This window comes from Carcharhinus amblyrhynchos, chromosome 14 (assembly GCF_965287045.1).
Source record: "Carcharhinus amblyrhynchos chromosome 14, sCarAmb.v2.hapA, whole genome shotgun sequence".
Lineage (NCBI taxonomy): Eukaryota > Metazoa > Chordata > Chondrichthyes > Carcharhiniformes > Carcharhinidae > Carcharhinus > Carcharhinus amblyrhynchos.
The window spans coordinates 37,372,405-37,395,121 of record NC_137337.1 but is presented as its reverse complement, the minus strand read 5'-3'; the positions used below and the strand labels follow the sequence as shown (position 1 = coordinate 37,395,121).

Here is a 22,717-nt window from a genome sequence, read left to right as displayed (position 1 = left end):
CTTATCAAAAACCCATCAACCCGCGTCTTAAAAATATTTAGCGAGGCAGCCTCCACCACTTCAACGGGCAGAGAATTCCAGAGATTCACCACCCTTTGAGTGAAGAAGTTCCTCCTCAACTCCGTTCTAAACCACCCCCCTTTTATCTTGAGGCTGTGCCCCCTAGTCCTACTGTCTTTTTTGAGCGGGAAGAGTCTCTCCACCTCTATCCTATCCATCCCATTCATTATCTTACACGTCTCAATGAGATCTCCCCTCATTCTTCTAAACTCTAACGAGTACAAGCCCAGTTTATTCAGCCTCTCCTCATAGCTCAACCCCCTCAACTCCGGTATCAGCCTAGTAAACCTCCTCTGCACTCCCTCCAAGGCCAAAGCCTGTGTTAATGACTTAATAACACAGTTTTTATTCAAAACTCCTGGTAGTCAAGTAGTTAATGCACGAAGATCTGTAGCCTTGTTGTTAATTCTGAAAAGCTTTTGTTTGGTTGGTGTTTTGGGACTTTTTTTTAACTCTGGAGGGCTAGATCAATGGGCTTGAGGAGATGATGAGATAGGGCTGGATTTAACACAGCGCTGTGGTCCCCAGCCATTAACTGGCTTGAGACATCCATGACTTCTGCCCATCAGCAACAGAACATCCACCCCTTAGAGCTAGAAGCCAGCAGCTTTCCAGTATGACAGTGTCCATATTGACAGTGCTATCGGGAGCGGTGGCCACTGTCAGTATCATGGTGACACATGCAGGAAGACGAGCTGCTGTCAAACCAGGACCAGAGTTAAGTCTGAGGGTTTTGATGAGATCAGGCAGGTAGGCTGTTGTGGCTGGCCAGGATTGAAATATCTTGGGGGAGGTTGTACCTTGGGGTGAGTGCCCCATTAAATCTAATGGGCCTGTTAAAGGGCCACATCCTGCCCGCCATTATACCATGCAGGTAAAGTTGACTGCATGGACGCTTAGCGTGGGCCTCTCCTGCTGCCGGTTGAATCCTAGCAGCAATGGCATAAGGCCTTAAGTGGGTACTATTTGGCTACTTTGGCAAATCAAGATGGCAGGCAAGGCTGCCACTGGATCTTGTATGCGCACCCCGCCCCACTTCCCTCCCACTTCATACCTGCCGGCAGTGGAGTGTTAAATCCTGCTCATGTGGTGAGCTAAAATAGAGAAAAATTGAGATTCTTACAGAAACTAAAGCTGGAAGGTTGTTAATTCATGGATTATAAAGCTTTGCAGTAAAACTTCACTCCCAAGTTGGATGTTTAAAAATAGGAGTTCCCTTTGCTGTTCATAGTTTACATTTAAGTAGTATCAGCACAGTAGCTTCAAAATGCATCAACTAATTTTAACATTGAAGTGTTTATCAGAATTTGTTTTAAAGCAGCATGCATGAGTCCAGATTCCACATCGTAACTTCATCAGCAGTTTTCTCACTGCATCCTTTTGGATTCCTTTTTTAAAACTTAGTGGATAGGAATTATCAATTTAACTGGAAGAAAATAGGGGTCAGGTTTGTGTCTCATGGTGATGAGATTACACAAGTATTAGCAGCAGCTTCTGACCATTTAATTATTCTATACAAATACAAAACATTAGCAAGCTAAACATCATTGTATTGCAGCTTATTAGTAAATTGCTGACAGTGAGTCTAGCCAGAACAAAAAGACAATATTGTTGTGCATATCCAATGTTGAAGGAGGGGGGTCATAGTGCAATATTTTTTAACATGAGATTTTTGTCAATAGTAAGTAATGATTATCCTGGAGTAGGGCACAAACCTTCTCCAAAACACACACTTTGGGAGCAAGCATCCATCCTGGAAGTTCATACTGCCTCAGCTGCTTGCTATACTCTTGTGTATGTAACATGAAAGTTAATGGAACCGAATGTTGGATGACGTGGGCTGACAATGTACTGCCACCCAAAATGAATTCCTGTCTTTTCCTTCCTTTTGGATATTAGACAAACTACGTGCATGCACTCAAACAACTAACTTTGTAACCACAGTATTTTAAAGTGTTCGTTTTAAACCAAGCTCTGTTTAATCAGACAAGAATTATTTAGATGGTAAGAAAAAATTACAAGTAGCAACACTTTATCCTAAATAAAATGTGTTTTTGCTGGAGGATAAATCCTTATTTAATGCAGAATTTAGGTTTTCAAATCTGAGTGATCCTCTGCTGCAGTGTTTCTTTTCCCCATGCCTTGTCTGTCAGGGTGACAAGGGGACATGAGTATTAGCAGCAGCTTTTGACCATTTAATTATTCTATACAAATGCAAGACATTACCAAGCTAAACATTGGTGTAATGCAGCTTATTACCAAACTGTTGACAGCAAGTCTAGCCAGAACAAAAAGGCAATATGATTATTTATTCTTTGCAATTTGTATACCTTGGAACTCAATACACAAACAATAATAAAACTTGATTAAGAAGTGCCATGACTTTTTAAATCTGCCCATTGATCTTATTTCGATCAGGCTACACACTGTACACTGTTGTATAAGTTCCAGTTAAGCAACTGATAACCAGGACAAGTAATTTTGAAGGCTGTAGCTGGTTATTGTTCAGTTCAATAACTCATATGGTCTTCTATATAAGTTATTGAATAATAATTCTCATGATCTTTCCTGTTCGTGAATTAGGCCGAAGTAACACTGTATCAATTTAATTGTTAGCTTGTATATTATTCAGCTTGTAGTAGGAATCTTTTGAAGTGGATGTACACTGCTTTTTTGAATCCAGTTATAATTCCAGTGTAAATTTGCATCTTACACAGCATGCATGGAATTCATAGAATTACAGAGTGGTTGCATCACAGAAGGGAATCATTCGACCCATCATGTGTGTCTGCTATCTGCAAGAATTATCCAAATGTATATTAGCATAAAATTCCATGTCTATTCATCATGTGGCTATACTTTTAATTCCAGCATTTATGTATACCACAGTGAAAGCTCGGTACGTCATTTAAATATTTTTATATTTTTCTTACTTCAGATTGTGAAAGGTCTTCAGCAGGAGTTAAATCGGTTGTATGCACTTTTCTGTTCTCGGAACCCAGATTTTGAAATGCAAGGCGGCAAGGTTTCAATAGTAGCCCACTCGCTGGGCTGCGTCATCACATATGACATTATGACTGGATGGTATCCAGTGCGATTTTATGACAAAATGGTCCAAGAGGAAGAAGAGATGACAGAGGCTTCCATGAGCTTTGAGGAGCGTGAGCTACTGGATGATATTCTCAAGACTAAACAACGGTAAGGATTTATGCATGGTATAATGTTAAAATCATGGTGCCTAGCCTTGTTGTTATCAAATTTACATGCATAAAGTTACTTAAGGTTGCATGAAGTGTAATACTGATGAATCAATTCAGATTTTTGACAATGATGCTTTTGAATCTTTGGTTTATGTGGCATAATGTAGGAAAAAGGCTGTGTCTTTGTTTGCTTAACCAGAATGTTAATGATCATCAGAATTCCAAAAGGCGCACGGACTGTGGAAGGGAAGAGAAGACCCTAGAACTTTGTTAACTTGTGTCAAATACATGTTTGTTTTTCGTTGGCTTCTGGCAGCAGTTGATTTCTTCTGATGGCAAAAGATTGAGAAAAGCATTTGATCATTAAAGTCACAATGTATACATATGAAGACTGCATTACCTGGGTGCTGGTTTTGCAAATGAAATAAATAACTTCAGTCAGTCTAAACATGTCTTAGGCTGATGGTAAGATGAATTTGAGATCAACTGTTCAGACAATCCTCCCAACTCTTGATATCTGCCATCATTTCTGTCATTTGCCTGTCCCTTGTCTAATCAGTAGATAGAAGAAGTATTTCTTGAGTTGTTTTCATGATATCTGACATCACAAAAGCCTCAACAACCAATGAAGTGTGTTTATCCTGTAGGATGTATAGTAACCATTTTGCACAAAACAATCTTCCAGAAAGAGTGAGAAAATCAGTGACCAGATCATCTCTTTCTGGACATTGACTTGAGGGATAAACATGAGTCAGGACACCAGGAGAACCAGCTGTTCTAGGAATAGAGCAATCTGATCTTTTACATCCAGCTGAGACCCTGGGACGCGATTTAACACCTCATCAGGAAGACAGCACCTCTGACCGTGCTGCAGTTCTTCAGCACCACTCTGGAATGGCAGGCAAGATTATGTGCTGAAGTTTCCGAAGTGGGACTGGAACCCACATCATCTAAGAGCTGAGAATGCTACAACTTAACCACAGGTTTGGCTTCTGCATTCACCCCAGAAATTGGTGTCATCAACAAAAGTAGTAAAAGAATTGTTGCTGAAAAGTTAGAAGCAACTAGAAACAAGGGAAATCTTTCATGGAGCTTGCAGGGATGGCAGAGATACTAGATGAATGCTTTGTCTTGGAGAAATTAGATGAAGTAACTAGTTTAGGCAGCCGGATTGAAATGATTTGTGCAATTCCGTAGAAAGGCTCCAGAACTTGATGGCATTGATATTGGAATGTTAAGGCGGATTGGAGAGGAAAAAATAATTGCGGCGTTAACTAGAGTTTTCTAAGTATCATAGGAAATGGAAATTGCACCTACCAGAAGATTGGTCAATTTTGCAACTTTTATGTTGATTCAAGAAGGGGGAAAGTATAAATCGGATAATGATGGACTAGTCAGCTTAACATCTGTACTGGGGCAGCTTCTAGTAACCATAATGTGGAATAAAATTAAAATCCATGTAGAAGGAGGTGGACTAATTAAAGGTCGCCAACATACATTTTTAAAAGGTAAGTGTTGTATGATAAATTCAATCAACTTCCTTGGGAAAATATCTATCGATAAAGGAGATGCAGTTTTCATTTTCAAAACAGCATTAATTACAAATTTGGATGTTACAATACTGAAGAGAATATGATGACATTAATGGAAAGTTGGTAAAAGGACAGTAAGCAGTAGTGGTTAATGGATGTTTTCAGACTAAAATATAAGAAGTGCTGATTCCAAAGACAGTGTTGGAATCATTATCCTTCCCAACACAGGAAGATACTGGAGTAGAACGTTGAGAACGTGGTATCAACTGGCCAAATTTTCATTTGAGACAGGTATTGGGGGTTGGGAATTTTTCTGCCTCTGTGATCTTAGCTCCGTCATGGAAACACCCTCTCTATTTTTTATGTCGCAGAAGTGGGCAGGGGTTGGGATCAAGCCTGCTGCCTACAGAGGTGGCAAATAAGGCTGATGGATGGCCAGGCTGACATGTTAGAAGATCTGCTTCCATTTACTGGGACAAAGATTGGGCATTATTCATCCTCTTGCCCTCACTCTCCCATGCATTTTCCAAGTCCACTCACAGAGTATCCACTAGGTACAGAATTTGAGAGCCATATCATAACACTGGAAGTCTTTGAAATTCTTAGGAAATATAAAATGAATTGGGCAACAACATTCTGTTTAAAAAATGGTCCATTACAAATACATAAAACTGTCAGTCAAACACAGTCAGTGAAAGTCCCATTTAAGAAACCTCCAATTCTATCCAAATAAGCACACAGGCAATGAAAAATCACTTCAAGGCAAGAACTCACTACAACAAAGCAAGCAGTGCACTTTGACTGTGTAACAGATCCTCTTAGTCAGTCTTGGAGCTCAACTAAATATTTATTAATATAGTACAAGTCCATCTTGCAGAATAGATCATAAAATCACAGTGTAGAACAAGGCCATTTGGCCCATTGAGTCTGCACTGACTCTCCAACAGAGCATCTTGCCCAGGTTCTATCCCCACATATTTTCCCCACTAATCCCCCAAACTATACACTAAGGGGAAATTTAGCATGGCCAATCCACCTAACCAGCACACCTTTGGACTGTGGGAAGAAATGGAGCACCCTGAGGGAACCAACACAGACACAAGGAGAACATGCCAACTCCACACAGTCACCCAAAGCTGGAATTGAACCTCAGTCCCTGGCGCTGTGAGGCAGAAGTGTTAACCACTTTGCCAGTTGTCAGACTATCTGTTCAGTCTGCCTTTGTTGATAAAATTGATAGATGGTCTTATTATCGAAGTTAGGCTGAACTCCAGCAATAACAAATGCATTCCGTTCTACGTGTGGTTGTTTATGTAGTTGCAAGCAAACTGCTAGCTTTGCTTCATTGACATTTTTATTATTTATTTTTTGATCATCTGTTTTTGCAATGCCTGTGCCTTTATTTGGAAAGGATTAATGGATTCCAAATAAATGCACAGGCATTGGTTGTGTTTGGCAGTTTTATCAGAAAGTAAGAGGGCGTTTTTTTTTTCAAAGGGAATATTGAATGCCTGTGGCATTCTCTGGCTCCCAACTCCAGGGTAGACTTCCTCCATTGTTCGTGATTGCCCTGAAAAGTCATGAACTGCATCTCCTACATAAGTTGGCTCAACTCCATCAAAATTACAGGGGGTCTCCTCAGTGGAAAGGAGTGCTATGTGTGGGCTTGTTACCCACACCCTTTGCTGCGCCAGAAAATTCACAGAAACTGAAATAGGGGCAGGATTCCCTGAGCCAGGTCTCAACCGTCACTTTTAGAAGTCCTTTTGCCTCCATTCTGACACGAGCAGAGGCCTGAGAACCCAGGCCAAGGTTTGTAGATAGCGCGTTTGTAGATAAATTCGCTGTGAAGGGAATTATGCAACTTCAGGACAATGTAGACTGGCTGAAATTTAATGTAGAGAACTTTGTGAGGCTACATTTTGGGAAGAAATGGGGAGTCAACATAGTCTAAACAATAACAGTTTTAAAGCTGCAACAAAGCAGAGAGATTCAGATGCACAATATTTACATGCAGACATGTAGATAAAGCTGTCAAAAAAGCAAACTTGTGCAATGTGAGTTGTTTTATAAATGGGCCTTTGTTTCTGAACTCAGAGAAGATATTAACCTCAAGGCCATGATGATAAAGCAGGATTTATTGAAGTTATACCAGGAGTAGTGAACAGTTTAGACACTACTAGCTAGCCTACAAGCAACTAAGGTTCTTTTTATTAAAACAAAAAATCTGAAGCAGATTTTTAAAATATGAAGGATATTAATAATACAAGTTATGGAAAAACTATTTCCACTGACCAATTAGTCAGTAACTAGAACACGTAAATTGAGGATCAACAAGGAGTGAAAAGGAGAGTGGCAATGGGGAGTTGTTAGAAATGCTTTGACATTGTGTTATTTGGACATACAATGCGCTACCTGAAATACAAATGGAGAGAATAAAGCTTTTAAAACTAATAGAAATGAGTCTTGATGCAGAAAAAAAAAATGGCCGTGGTTGTCAGAGTCTGTTCATTTCAGCCCCCAGGCATCATCAGAGGAGCCCTTCAGGGTAGACCCGACCATCTCCAGCTGCTTCATCAGCAACCTTCCCTCTATCATAATGTCAGAAGTGGGAATGTCCTTTGCTTGCACAGTGTTCAGTACTGTTCATAACTCCTCAGATACTGGTGCAGTCCAAGCTGACATGCAGCAGAACTTGGACAACAATCAACGTACAGCTGATGAGTGGAGAGTGACACAAGTGCCAGGCATCGACCATATCTCACCACCTCCCCATGACTTTCAATAATATTATCATTGTTAAATCCCTGCCATCAATAATTATGATGTTGCCATTAAAGGACACCTTAACTAGATCAACTATGCTGTGACTACAAGAATAATTCAGAGGCTGGTTATTCTGCAGCAAATAACTCACTCCTAAAGCCTTTCCCTCACCTACAAGATACAGTCTGAAGAGTGATGAAATATCCTCCTCTTGCCTGGATGAGTGTAGTTCCAGTAATGCTCAAGAATCATTACACCATCCAAGAAAACTCAGCACCAAATCCATCATCTTAACCTTTCACACACTCCCCCATTGGCCCACAGTAACAGCAGTATGTCCTATCCGTAAGATACACTGCATCAGCTCGGCAAGTCTCCTTCGGCACCTTCCAAACCTGTGACCTGTACCGCCAAGAAGAACAGGGGCAGCAGAAATACAGGAACATGACGACCTGCAGGTTTGGCTACCTGACTCGCAATGAATTGCTGTTCCTTCACTCACCAGACCAAAAACCTGGAGCTCCAATCCCCACAGCACTGTGATGTATCTGCACCACAAGGACTGCAGCAATTGAAGATGATTCATGATCGCCTTCTCGAAGAGCAATTGAAGATGGGTACCAGTTGCTAACCTCGTGCTCTCCCGTGCCATGAATAAATTCTTTACAAACAAAGATATAGAAAAGGACACAGAATGGAAGTTCTTTGTAAAACAATCGCTATGCATTAGTCTGTATCATCTTGTGCTCTGTAAAATTCTACAAGACCTCAAAAAGAAAAAGTGAAGAAAATTCATCTTGTCATCATGGCATTTCTCTCTTATTGAATTGCAGCCATCAGCAGTTCCTGTATCTTGTACTTTGTATCCATTCTTGTCTCTCTCTCTCTTTCCCTTTATCTACTTTCACTTTTGTTTTCCTGACTTATTTCCTCTGTATAAACATTGAGACTTGCTTTGCCATCTGAAATTATTTTGGTGGGTACATGTTAAAATAATTATCTGGTACTATGCCACAAATAAGTAACACAAAATAGCACTTTATCTGATAGTGGGGGAAAGGTACTCATTGCCACTTTCCCCCCCCCCCCCCATTTGTTTTAATTGTTTGCTTCCTATAGGTCTCTTTGCCATGTACCCCATCACTTGGCAACTGACCTCCAATGTTCCTTCTAAACGCCAACTCCAGGCCATTGATAAGGTGATTGAAGTGACCCAGAGTGACGTGCTTTTTGATTTTTACTTGCTCTACAAAGTTTCTTCTCTTGATATTGTGACTTTGCTGTGTGGGTGGGTGGTTGTCGCATATATTGTTGCAGACTGTGTCCTTCGGAGATAGGAAGCCAAAAGTGATGCATCTAGAGCTTACTAAGAAGTTGCCTAAAGGCTAGGGTGGGCGGCTGTGTGTGTGTGTGTGTGTGTGTGTGTGTGTGTGTGTGTATTTCTATTTCAAACTGTGTATCAGACTATACTTGCTAACCAACTCTGATATCCATGTGAAAGGGATACAGATAAATTTATTTTAATATCCAATTTTAACTATCCCTTGTGGCATAGTTATTGGACCAGGGAACAAAAATGCAGCTGAAGGTTAAAGGTGCTTTTATAACGTTTGTTTTTTGTGAAAATATCTGTTTACAGTACAATTCTATTGTGGCATCCATTGATACTTGAATTTCATTTTACAGATTAAAACAATTAGAGCACCAATTGCTTCAAGTGAAAGCATCAGCTCCATTCAGATTTCCTGCTTTGAAATTTAAGGTGAGTGTAGAAGTAGATTTGTTAACCTACCATTTAAAATTTGCATAATTAAAATCGAGAGGAGGTCCTATGCCTGTCCCTTACTAACAAAAAAAAGTAGACTAACTCATTTAAGTTCACTTGAGAATGTTGTTATATTGTTCTCAACAGCATTGTACTTTTGATTACTGGTGCAGCATGTCTTTGTGTTTTGACCGTGTATGTTTTCTGATAGTTTGTGTTAATAAAACTGCCTGCATGCTTTCCCCTCAAGCAGAATTTCAGCTCCGCTGAGTTTGAGTTTAAAGCTGCAGTTAAGGTGAAAGTATCTGTAGTGTGTATGTTTTCCTTTCCTTGCCTTAGATGGTAGGCAAAGCCACAGGTTACAAATCTTTAATTAAAAATAATCCTCAGTGATGACGGTTTTGCGCCATCTGATAACAGTTACAGACGTCAGCAACAGCTGAATTGTTTTATTCTTGGGGTTCTCTCCTTCTGCAACTAGAGCTTTACGTAGATCATAGACCTTCATGGAATTCAGATTATTTCTGGTACATTTATACTTCAGTTACTAGTGTGATACTGGTTGTGAGCCTGTTCCCAGTCATCAACTGGAATAATATGCTAGGAAAAGCAGCAGCCTTGGAGAAGGTTTGGCTTGATGTGCAAGCAGAAAGGACAGAATGAATAACCTCTGGGTGGGATTTTCTGGCCCTGACCACTGCCAGGGTCGTCTAGACTTGCCAACAATCAGTAGACTTCTGGCTGAGCCGCTTAATCTGCTATGACGTGTCTCACCACTGCAGGACAGAAAGTCCAGACCCCGTCTTATGACAAAAAAGTCCATACAGCCCTTCCGCTTGTTAGATGGTGTAGTTCATTCATTGTAGCTGGTTTAGAAAGATATTGCTTTGGATTCTTGGGATTGTTTAAACTTGAGACTTGAACCAATGTTGAATATGCAAATATTTACAAAAAAGGAGTATCCATTCCAATGTTGAAAAATAACCAGCTGAATGTTCATGTTAGCACAGTGTGTTTGTGATCATTATGATTATAATTTTCAGGAAATAAATTCCAAATAAATGAGATGTTTCTGCTTTTTGTTTTGTGCAGTTTATTTTTAATAGTATCTGTCAATTAGACAATAAATTTAATTTATTTCAGGTTGAAAATTTCTTCTGTATGGGATCCCCTCTAGCTGTTTTCCTAGCATTACGTGGCATACGTCCTCAACATAGTGGTAATCAGGATCACATTCTACCGAGAAGTATCTGTGGCCGGTTGTACAATATATTTCACCCAACTGACCCTGTGGTGAGTTTTCATTCTATGTGTAATGCACCTTAACCATGTCTCCATAATAGCAATTATATTGCGCGTTTTTACATGAATTTGAGCCATCAATTCATCTACCTCATGTACATTCAGACAGACTATTTAATTCTGTCTTTTTATTATTTTTGTAACTTCTGGCCTTATACGCTGGCACATTCCGATTTAAATGCTCCAACTCTTTCTTCCACACTCAGATTATCAATTCCTTTATTGTTATCTTGCTTTTTTGCCTTGTCCCTTCTCTTTAATTTATCACATCTTCCATAACTTGATCTTTCACCCCAACTATTTAGCTTAAAGCTCTCTCTACCCCATAACGCCTGTCTCAGCATAGTTCAGGTGAAGACCATCCAAAAGGTACAGCTCCCACTTTGCCAGTGGTCCATGAATTGAACCTCATTTCTCCAAAACTAATCTTTGAGCCATGCATTTAACTGTTGAAACTTACTTACCCTACTCCAATTTGCTTGTGGCTCAGGTAAATAATCCAGATATTTTTACCTTAGAAGTTCTGCTTTCTAATTTAGTGCCTAGCTGCTCAGACTCTAAGGAGAAACCTCTTCTTCTAACCTTTGTCGTCAGTACCTACATGGTCCACAACAATTGGATCCAACCACCATAGTGCCCCCTCCTCCCCCCCAACACTGCTCCCAAATAGCAAGCTCCTTCCCAGTCCACAGGCAACACAGCCTTCCTGATATCTGCTTTGGCTGCAGAGCAGTCTGTCCCTAATCACATTGTGCCCTACCACCATTATGTTCCTATTAATTCTTCCCACCCTCTCCCTCACCCCAAGATTGGCTTTCTGTACCAAAGCACCATTGTTAGTTTGCTCATCCACCCTGCAACACCTGCTTTCATCTGGACAAGCCCAAAAACGTCAAATCCATTAGGCAATTGCTCGGCCCAAGGCTCCTCCATTTCTACCTTCATCCCCATACCTGCCACTTATAGTCATACCTTCCCCTATCTGCCCATGGACCCAATCATTGACTCTGCCTGAAAGGGTGTGATTGTCTCCTAGAACAAAGTGTGCAAGTAACTTCCTCCCTCCCTGATGCGTTGCAGTGTCTTCAGCTTGACACCTAGCTCAATGATTCTTGAGCCAAAGTTCCTCCTGCTGCAGATATTTACTGCAAATGTGTTTGTCTTGGATCATGCTGGTGTAAATGAATTCCCACATTCTGCAGTCACCACAAATCTCCTGTCCTGCCATCTTGATAGTACTTAAGTAATTAATTATTTTACTAGTAATATTTTAATTATTGTCTCTAGTCTTGCCTGTGCTTATGTTCTTATTACCATAATTGAAATATCCTGACTATGGAAAAAAGCAAATACTTACCAACCTGATAAGCTTTACCAATATTGGAGAGCGCCACATAACTTAAAATTACTAAAATTATTCATGCTTTGAAAGATAAATGTGGAAAAAATACTCACCGACCAATCAACCTTTTTCCCAAAAATATATTTATAAAATTACATTACACAAATCTTTCAACATGACATTTACATTCAGTGACCTGTTTTCCTGTAACATTGCCCTTGATTTTCCTCAGGACGTCACAGATTGGATAACCGCTGTTTGCCTGCCTTGGGGTCCTCGTCCTTGCCTGATTGCTATGACACCAAGCCTACATTTCTTTCCCAACTCTTGTGTCCTCTTTCTCAGTCAAAGGTTTAAGCAACTCCCTCCCAGGCTTTCACAATACCATTGATAAATATGCACCGTTAGGTAGTAAAGGGCCTGAGAGGAATTGAATAGTCATGCGATACAAAACATCCTGTATGCTAAAATGGAACAAGTCCATTGCAGAACAGCTGATTTATATATTGGCCTTTTATCTTGTTTCAAATCTGATGCATGTTGATGGTATGAAAGTCTTGTTTGATCTTGGTGTGAAATCCTATAAAATAGATGATTATAGAATCCCTACAGTGCAAATCTGCACCAACCACAATCTCACCCAGACCCTATCCCTATAACCTCATGTATTTACCCTAGCCGGTCCCCCTGACACTAACGGCAATTTAACATGGCCAATCAACCTAACTCGGACATCTTTGGAAAGTGGGAGACACCTGGAGGAAACATGTAGACTCCACACAGATAGTGATCCAAGGCCGGAATTGAACCCAGTCTCTGATGCTGTGAGGTAGCAGTGCTAACCACTGTGTTGCCCATTACTAATTATTGGGGTTGCAATTTAAACAAATACCACACTGACATAGTGGAATGGAAGCAGACTAAAGGAGGTTTTACCCTGCATCCAACTGTACTATATTTCACTGAATCGTAGAAACCCTACAGTACAGGAGCAGGAGTAGGCCATCTAACCCTTCAAGCCTGCCCCACCATTCAATAAGATCATGGCTGATCTGAAGTGGCTCAGTTCCACTTTCCTGCTTTCTCCCCAAAACACTTAATTCCCTTGCCTACCAAAAACCTATCTACCCGTGTCTTAAATATATTTAGCAAGGTAGCCTCCACCACTTCAACGGGCAGAGAATTCCAGAGATTCACCACCCTTTGAGTGAAGAAGTTCCTCCTCAACTCCATTCTAAACTGCCCCCCAGAAAGAGACCATTCAACCCATCGAGTCTGCACCAACCACAATCCTACCCAGGCCCTACCCCAATATCCTGACACGTTTACCCACTAATCCCTCTAACCTATGCATCTCAGGACACTAAGGGGCAATTTTAGCATGGCCGATCAACCTAACCCAACGTCTTGGGGCTGTGGGAGGAAAGCAGAGCACCCGCAGGAAACCCACGCAGACACAAGGAGAATGTGCAAACTCCACACAGACAGTGATCCAAGCCGGTAATCGGATACAGATCCCTAGAGCTGTGAAGCAGCAGTGCTAACCACTGTGCTACTGTGCCACCCCAATATTTGACCTAGGAACGTGTACAATACTATACAACGTGCCCAAAAATGTCAAACATTTCATTTCTTGATTACTTAACTCTGATTTGCATAAAAAAGTTAAACCAAAGTGGAAGCTTTTGTCTCCCAGATGGTGCAGCAATTTCAACATTTATTTTACTTTTATAAGCTGGGCTACAATGTAAGTTAGATTAATGTCCCTCTTTGCTGTCAGTAGAGATTCTTAGTGAAATGACAGGCACGCTCATTCTTCTTTCCGCTGAATACAAGAAAAGGAAAAATGCGGTGTATTCCATCTCTCCTTGCCCCAGCATCTGAAGTGGAAGAATTGATAATATTGGCAATGGGTGAATGAAAAGCAAGGCATGCTTATTTCAAAAATCAAATATGTTGAATGAACATGCTTTAGTTTGATGAACACGAAGTATAAAATACAATTAAGTAGTAGCTTTTTTGGCTTCAGTGGTTTCTGTGATAGGTAGTGATGACAAGTGTGTTGTTTCTATTTAATCTCATACTTGATCCATTTCTCAACTCTCATTTCTAGTTCTCATGCTTAGTAATTTCTCATTAATGTCTTGCCATTTTAAGCGTGCAAAGCAAGTGTGAAATCTTAATTTATTTGTAGGCCTATCGACTAGAACCTCTGATCCTGAAACATTACAGTAATATTGCACCCCTCCAAATCCATTGGTACAACACAGCTGTCTTAACAAAGTACGATGACCTAAGGCCAACCTATATCAAGCCTGCCAAAGAGTCAATGAATCCGTCAATGGCTCCCTCAGCAACTACCTCACATACAGAAGTGGACAATATGTCAAGTCCAAGTACCTCACCAGTTATGCCTCGACGAAACTATGGGGAATCAATAACCAGCCTAGGAAAAGCAAGTATAATGGGTGAGATGTTAAAAATATATCTGTTTTAAACTGCCTGAAATAACTCGAGAGGGCAACGAAGTAATGTGATTCTTTTAGTGGATGTTAAAAGGTATTTATTATTAGCATACAATATATTTGTATCATAAAATTATAGGGCATTATAAACATTAAAAATAACTAGATAATTTTTCTACGTCGCAACTACAAAATGGATTTTTTTACTGTAATGATTTGCAAATTGGCTAAATTAACCTGCTTATACGCTGGAATATCATTTAAGAATAAGAACATTGAGCAGCAAGTATGTTGGTGCATTTGCTATTGACTGATTTTAAAAAGTCAGTGTTTTCTAATAGTACAGCTGACAAATTCCATCGGCTGTGTGTTTCGGAATAATTCTGACCATGATTTTAAAATTTGAGTTGTGGTATTAGAGCAGGAATGAAAAATGGAAGGACTCCGTGTTGTGCAACCCATGAAAATGTTCTGCTATAAACTGGCAGAAGAACAAATCTAAGCAACAAGGAAATCGGATACTAATTTCAGACATCCTGTTTTGTGACTTTCATTGCTTGTCTTCTGTATAACATTGTGCATGCTGCTGTAAAACAGGGCCTGACAATCCACTCCCCAGTTTGAAAGTAATAACAGGATGCTGCTGCAGTTCGGTGAGGAAGAGGACACACCAAGATGGAGGCATCGTCTCTAACCTTTTCAAATTTAAGGATGAAAATAGATTAAACCATCATTGTGCGGATGGGGGGGAAGGGAATAGGGTGCATTCTTCACCTAGGCAGGGTCTTTAAGATCTTTAAGTGGCTTAATAGGCTACCCTCTACTTACAGGTGGGTAGCCCTGCTTCCCACCCAGTGATGTAAAATCCTGGGCCCGCCTGCCTGTTTCCATCCCCTTCAGGGGCTTAAAAACCCAGTCCCTTATGATTTTTGGAAAAGAATGATTGGGCCAGGAAGGAAGATACGGTTGTTCAGGCAGAAACACAAGCATTTTTGGCATAGCTTGCTGGTATTTTACACCAGGATATATAAACCAGTGTAATAGGACCTCCACTTGTCCCAGGAGCCATGGCTTTAGAGACTACAATAATTGAGAAAATTCATTTGAGATTTATGCCACAAGACCTTTCCCGCAGGCCATTTGGTGGGCAATTGAAATTCCCTTTACTTCAGCGAGATTGTAATATCCCACAGGGCAGGACGGGCCATAAGATCCTGGCCCTGGTGTCCTGACCAATATTTATCCTCAATCAACATCACCAAAGCAGATCATTATTGCATTGCTTTTATAACAGCTCAGTGTCCCGGTTGGCTGCTTTGTTTCCTAGATTACAGCAGTGACTACACTTCAAAGAACTTAATTGGTTTGGGACATGAAAGGTGCTCTATAACAAAACATGTACATTCCTGGGAGTTACTAAATTGAGGCCAACAGTACTGTCAGCAACAATGGCTTATGACAGGTGCATTTATAAACTCCAGCAATCAACAGAATGACCTTAGACCAGACAAATGACATTGAGGTCTATTCTGAGGCTTGCTGTGGGGAGAGGAAGCTCTATAATGTAGTCCAGCTAGAATACTAAAGGTTGTGCACTGCTTGTTTGCAGCTTTGCCTATTAAAGAGTTCTACTCATGGATGTAGAGGAGGTGAAAGAGGAGAGGGGCAAAGTGATCGAGCAGAATCCACTGCAGCATGTGAAGGAGGCAAGGGGCAACAGTTCGCCGCACAGACCCATAGAAATTTCATTTTAAAAACCTGACTAGGTTGCTCCATAAGTAGCCCTGTGAACATCTTTTTCAAAAGACACAGTTATGCACTGAGAGTTCCCTGAAGACACTTTTCAAATCCCTTTCCAAAGCTACTCATAAACAATGTTTGTAGACACTTCAATATCGCTGCTACCATAAATTCTGTCTATAAAATGCAGTGCACTGATGCTATTTTTTAGTAGCACTGTTTCCCTTGGTGCCAGTTTATGCTTTCCCACTCTACAGACTGAGTCTACTGTTTCCTTAATTGCAATCTGAATAGGAGAAGTATGTAAGGTGACTGACTGTTCCACTTAGTATATAAGCCTCTTGATGAAGTGGCCTCTGTTTTGCAGTGTTCCAACAAATACAGCCTCAGTGATTTCGGGTCTTTCTTTTGTACTACCACTTCATCGTAAGCAGCATCCTGAGTAAAATGCAGTATCTCTGTGGCCTTGGTGTCCTTTCTCTGTGCGGTAATCTCTCCAACTATGGTCTTATTTTGCCATTAATATCTTGACTTTTGTGTTCCTTAACTCTTGCTAGAACTGCAGGGTTTCTGTTTATCTTAGTTTAAATTTTAACCTGTTGAGAAAATGATTGGTAAACCTAAATTCTCAAACCTGTCTGTTCTTCTATGTCCAGTTTTCTCATTTGAATTAAAATCTTAAATTTTGCTTAACCAAAATATAGAAAGTTCAATCATTCTATCATCTTGGCAATATTCCCTTGCAACTTCCTTGGGCCATCGATTGACTTAACTTCCTATTTTGGTATTATTTTCAACTCTGAACATCACTCCCTCTGTGTTGACGGCTTCTGATTACACTGTTTCATATCTTTTTCCACAATTTCATTTTTATAACTAAAAATGCCAACATTTTCCACACCATGAATGTTAGACTAATGGGTCTGTAATTATCTTTTGGAGCTCTGTTCCTCTTTGAAAATGGAGATTACATTAATTTCTCTCCAGTTCACTGATATACATTTTCTTTCAATAGAATACTGAAGCATACTTTCTCGTGGCTCCACTATTTCCTTTTCTAATTCCCATCAGATCATTAGATAGATTTCATCAGATCCTGGCATTTTGTCCTTCTTTGAAAACTCCAATGCATTCCTTTAACTTGTGGTATCTCCCATTGCTAAGGTTCCTCATGGCAGGCTGATCCAGAAGGTGAAATCATATGAGATCCAAGGTGAGCTGGTAAGATGGATACAAAACTGGCTTGGGCATAGCGAACAGGGAGTAGCAGTGGAAGGGTACTTTTCTAACTGGAGGTTTGTGATAAGCGGTGTTCCCCAAGACTCAGTGCTGGGGCCTCTGCTGTTTGTAATATATATAAATGATTTGGAGGAAAATGCAGGTGGTCTGATTTAGTAAATTTGCAGATGATATAAAAATTGGGGGAGTAGCAGATAGGAGGATCGTCAGAAGATACAGCAGGATATAAATCAGCTGGAGACCTGGGCCGAAAGATGGCAGATGGAATTTAACACAGACAAATGTAAGGTGATCCGACATGGAAGATCTACTGCAGTAGGAAAATATACAGTAATTGGTAGAGCCCTTAGAGATATTAGCGTACAGAGGGATCTAGGCATGCAGATCCAGAGTCCCCTGAAGTTGGCAACTCCAGTGGATAAGGTGGTCAAAAAGGCATATGGCATGCTGGCCTTCATTGGTCAGAGCATTGAGTATAGGAATTGGAAAGTCGTGTTGCAGTCGTATAAGATTTCAGTTAGGCTGCATTTGGAGTATTATGTACAATTCTGGTCACCATGCTCCCAGAAGGATATTGATTTATTATAAAGGGTGTAGAAGAGATTTACCAGGATGTTGCCTGGTTTGTGGATTGTGAAGAAAGGTTGAACAAACTTAGATTGTTTTCATTGGAGCATCGGAGTTTGAGGGAGGATCTGATAAGAAGTCTACAAGATTATGACAGGCTTGGATAGAGTGGATAGCCAGAGTCTTTTTCCCAGGGTTGAAGGGTCAATTACTCGAGGGCATATGTTGAAAGCGAGAAGGAGAAAGTTTAAAAGAGATGTAAGTGGGAAAGTTTTTCACAGAGGATGGTAAATGCCTGGAATGTGCTGCCAGAGGAGGTGGTGAAAGCAAATTCTATAGCAAGTTCAAGAGACATCTAGATAGATACATGGCAGGGGATAGAGGGATATGGACCACATAGAGGCAAGAAAATATTAGAGAGGCGTTTGTGTCAGCACAGACTTGGTGTGCTGAAGGGCCTGTTCCTGTGCTGTACTGCTTTTTGTTTTTTACTCACTAATAATCAATTTTGGGAGTAACCTTCTACTAACGTTCTGTCTATCTGTTATTTGTTGGACATGACCTGCTCATTTCAATAGGTGGTATCTGTAAATTTGTTTTAATGGCCATGCATACAATTTTTTAACTAGAACAAATTGTGAACAGCAGTATCTTGCAGGTTGCTGCACATCCATGCCTACATATACTTTAGAGGGCATCTTATCTTCTATCCCAATTCAAAGTGCAGGTTAAGCGCTGCAGTAATAGTGTCCATCCTCTCTTTGATTCCTTTTCACATTTAGCAATCCTCCTTCCTGACATATTTGTAGATTGCTTTGCTATCTCTCGTTTTTTTTGTGATTCTTTCCATTACCAAAGGAACACTCATTTATAAAGCAGCTTAAACATAGAAAACAACCCAAGATGGTTTGGAGACATTTAATCAGACCAAAATAGATGCTGAGCAAAAGCAGCTGGAGGAGCAGAGATTTAGGGAGATAATTTTACAACTTGGTACTTGGATATCAAAAAGCACAATCACTGTTGTAAGTTAGAAAAGAGTTTCTTAACTTATGCACAAAGTTAAGAAAGAGGTGGAGAGTTTGGAGGATCATTTTGGTTATAGGACTGGAATAGATGGGAAGGGACAAGGACATGTATGATTGATAGAGCCAGGTGAAGCCTTTCAAATTTCCTGCCTAGCACCAGAGATTAAAGGTGAAATGAGCTCCTCACCCAAGCTGACTTATTAATATCCTTGATGGAAAGAAATCTAATGTCCTTACCTGGCCTAACCTACAGGTGCCTCCCGACCCACAACAATGTGGTCAAAGGTGGAGTTAGACAGACTTTTGATCTACGGGGAGCCCAGAGTTATGGGGAACAGGCAGGAAAGTGAAGTTGAGGCCGCAGTCAGATCAACTATTATCTTATTGAATGATGGAAGAAACACAAGGAGCTGAATGGCCTACTGCTCCTAATTCTTGGGTTCTCATGTTCATGTCTGAGTGATCTGATCCCATTATACTATTGGTCCACAAGGTGGCATTGTAGACATGGGTGTCTGTTTAAGTGAGTTCAATCCAAAAGAATGGAGATCAGGAAGTTTAGGAATGTCAGTGCTCATTCTATTAAACCAGATCATATTTAACTGTGCTCCGAAATGAGAATTGATTAACATTTCTGATCCTTCATTACGAGAAAAGCATTTTGCAGTGTATTAAGCTCCCAGCTGGCAGCCCACTTCGTGGTATTAAGTTTAGTAATGCTCTGCCCTACTCCCAGTGTGAAAAGTACCTGGCTCAGTGTTTGAAGCAGCAACTTAAATGCAGTACTGAGCTCAGAATTCTTACTGACCACTAAAGGAGTGAATGTTTAAACTTTGTTTTTTATGGAATGCCTTGATCAAAAGTTTTACTGCTGCCCTGCATAACCAATTCAGCATTTATTTGTTATACAAATATTGACAATTCCAAGAATTTTATATTCTTTTCAAGCAAATGTTCTCGCTGGATAAGAATTTTTCCCAGTACTATTATTATCTGAAGCCAGAATTTATATTACAGGAACTGATCTTATATCATGACCACAGACCTTCTGTTGGTCCATCCTGAATTAGCCATCATCCATGTGGGCTGAAGGCATTGCCTCTCTCCACTGTAATTATTGGTGCCACTGTTATTTCTCCCTCCATCAAGCTTCTGATACTAGCCATCCATCCAGCTCTTCTCAGGTGGCACAGAAGCTAGCACTGCTGTTTCATAGCTCCAGGGACCTGGGCTCATTTCTAGCCTTGGGTGTGAAGGTACATACTCAGAAACAGAGGCTGATGAAGTGGACCTCTGGGCTGAAGCAGAACCAGAGGAGGAACCCGCATCAGTAACCATGCAGCACTTCCTCAAAGAGAAGGTCCCCTGTTTGGTTTACACTGCCTCACCCAGCCCTGCTGACCAACAGACCTCTGACTGAGCAGAAAGCAACAGAAAAGATCTCGCAGTGGGGTTGCTGGAAAAGACGTGGACCTGGGGGGTGCGGGGGCTGATATGATGGCCACGAAGGCCATGAGGGATCACCAATTGTTTTTCCCATGGGCATCATGGAATATGAGCTGCTTTATTGAGCCTGTAACTTTACTTGGTCCAGCCTTGTAGATCCCAAGGTGAAGACACTTGGCTGTAAGCTACAGGCACGGCCCTTTGGTGCACAATAAAGGGTGTTGGTATTGGGAAACTGGCATTTGGTTGAATTACAACAGAGTCCTCTCCATTTTTATCAAGAACTGGAAGAAATAGTAGAGAAGTGCCTCTGCCCTCCCATCTGTGGCCTGATTTTTTTTTTAATTTTTAAATCAAGCCAGACCACATCACCCTTCAACTGGATTATTTACAATATATGTGACTTCTGTCTGTTTTGAATCTGGAAGGGAGACAAAAGCAAAGTCCTGCAGATGCTGAAAACCTGAAATTAAAAAAAAACTGAAAATGTTGGAAATACTCAACAGCTCAGGCAGCATCTGTGGAGAGAAAAACAGTTAGCATTTCCCATTGATGGCCTTTCTTCTTTTTGGACCATTTGACTTGAAACGCAAATTATTTTTCTCTCACTAGATGCTGCCAAAACTGAGTGTTTCTGATATATTATGCTTTCAGTGTTGAGCAGACCGGCCATTTCAAATTCAAAACCTTTTAAGCTGTGACATTAGGCTTCAGCCTAACAACTAAATATTTTACATGCAACTGAAAATGGTGAGCATGGTTTCCCAAGAGCAATAAAAGCTTGTGTTATAGACTGTACACATCTTTCATAAATATTACACTTTCCCATCTGAATTCTCATTTTTGCCTTCCCATTAGGAGCTGCACACATAGGAAAAGGTATTGGTGGAATACTGTTTGCAAGATTCACACGTTCCACTTCCAGCGCTGAAGAAGAAACAGTCGTAGAAGAGAAGAGAGCAGCTGAAGCTCCGCAAAGTCCAAGGGTGCTGTCACGTAATAATTCTGGTCTTTTGTATGGTACAGGTTAGTATATGAAAGTTCTTATTAAAACTTCCTGCAAAGTAAGTAATGTCTATCCTTAATTTGAATTGTATTTGATAAACTGTAATTATTCAATCTGTTTTCCCAATGGAAGAGATTTTATGGCCCCGACACTGGCGGGCATCGTCATGGATGAACGGGAAAATTTGGAGACCCATTAAAAGTCAACAGCTCTCCAAATTTTCCCATCCTGCCCGTTGCGATGCCTGCCAGTGTCAGGGCCACAAAATTGCAGTCACAAAGTTGACAATTTGCAAGGAATATGGGAGAAATAATTTTGTTTAAATCGGGTCTCGTGCTGAATCTGGACTTCGGTGTTTAATGCTATGGTAATAGTGAACTAAAAGAAATAGCTGTAACTTCGTGTTCTCCAAATCCCAACTGAATGAACCCCTCCAGTGATAGGCTTGTTTCTCAACAGCCTTCTAAGCTGACTTGTGGCATGCTTCTCTTCTGCTAGCCTGTTTGGCCAGTGATCAAATAAAAATGCGATGACACTGAGAATGGGATGCACAGCTTTGAAGAACAAAACCTACTCTGCTCTGAACTGAAGAGAAAGCTGCCATATTTAGATTTGACCTGTAAGTGCTACCCTTCTAGAAAAACCGGAGGACAATTCCTAGGGAGCTCTGAGCATTCCAAAGAGTGACATGCTGGTTTAGCCCATCAAGTGCTTAACAAGCATTTGATGTTTGAAATGATCCCTAGTTTATTAACTCGTTGGTACATGTCTTTCAATATCTTTCCTTGAACAACATCCACTCTGGATTTAGATCCTTCAGCCTCCTGCTTGAATATGGGGAATAGTTAGTTAACTGCACTTTTTTTAATGCTACTATAAAAGAGTTGATCTATCTAAATTGCCTACACTAACAAAATTGAACAACATCACTAAAAATATTACAGCAATTTTATTTAAATAGTGACATGAAAAATGTTAATTAAGGTAACACGGCTGAAATAGGAACCGATTGGCGAGCAGTACCTCAGAAGTAATCTGCCTGAGGGTTATTTTGTTGGTTATATCACTGCTGATGAGCATTCCTTGAGTCTTTGAAATAAAAAAAGGTTGTGATTAAGGTCATCAATCATGCTTAAACCCTTTCCACTTGATGTGGAGATGCCAGCATTGGATTGGGATGAGCACAATAAGAAGTGCCACAACACCAGGTTTATTTGGAATCATGAGCTTTCGGAGCGCCGCTGCTTCATCGGGTGATG

At 40.5% G+C, this 22,717-nt stretch overlaps 1 protein-coding gene across 2 annotated transcripts in view; it reads left to right on the top strand.

Moving 5' to 3' along the window:
• The window catches only part of ddhd1b (DDHD domain containing 1b), a 74,265-nt gene that overhangs the window by 49,503 nt on the left and 2,045 nt on the right, over window positions 1-22,717 (top strand). For both annotated transcript variants that reach the window (XM_080202712.1, XM_080202711.1), the window contains 5 exons: window positions 2,999-3,258; window positions 9,245-9,320; window positions 10,467-10,616; window positions 14,162-14,435; window positions 21,311-21,478. In XM_080202712.1, coding sequence (XP_080058838.1) covers window positions 2,999-3,258; window positions 9,245-9,320; window positions 10,467-10,616; window positions 14,162-14,435; window positions 21,311-21,478 — 928 coding nt within the window. The remainder of the gene's footprint in view (window positions 1-2,998; window positions 3,259-9,244; window positions 9,321-10,466; window positions 10,617-14,161; window positions 14,436-21,310; window positions 21,479-22,717) is intronic.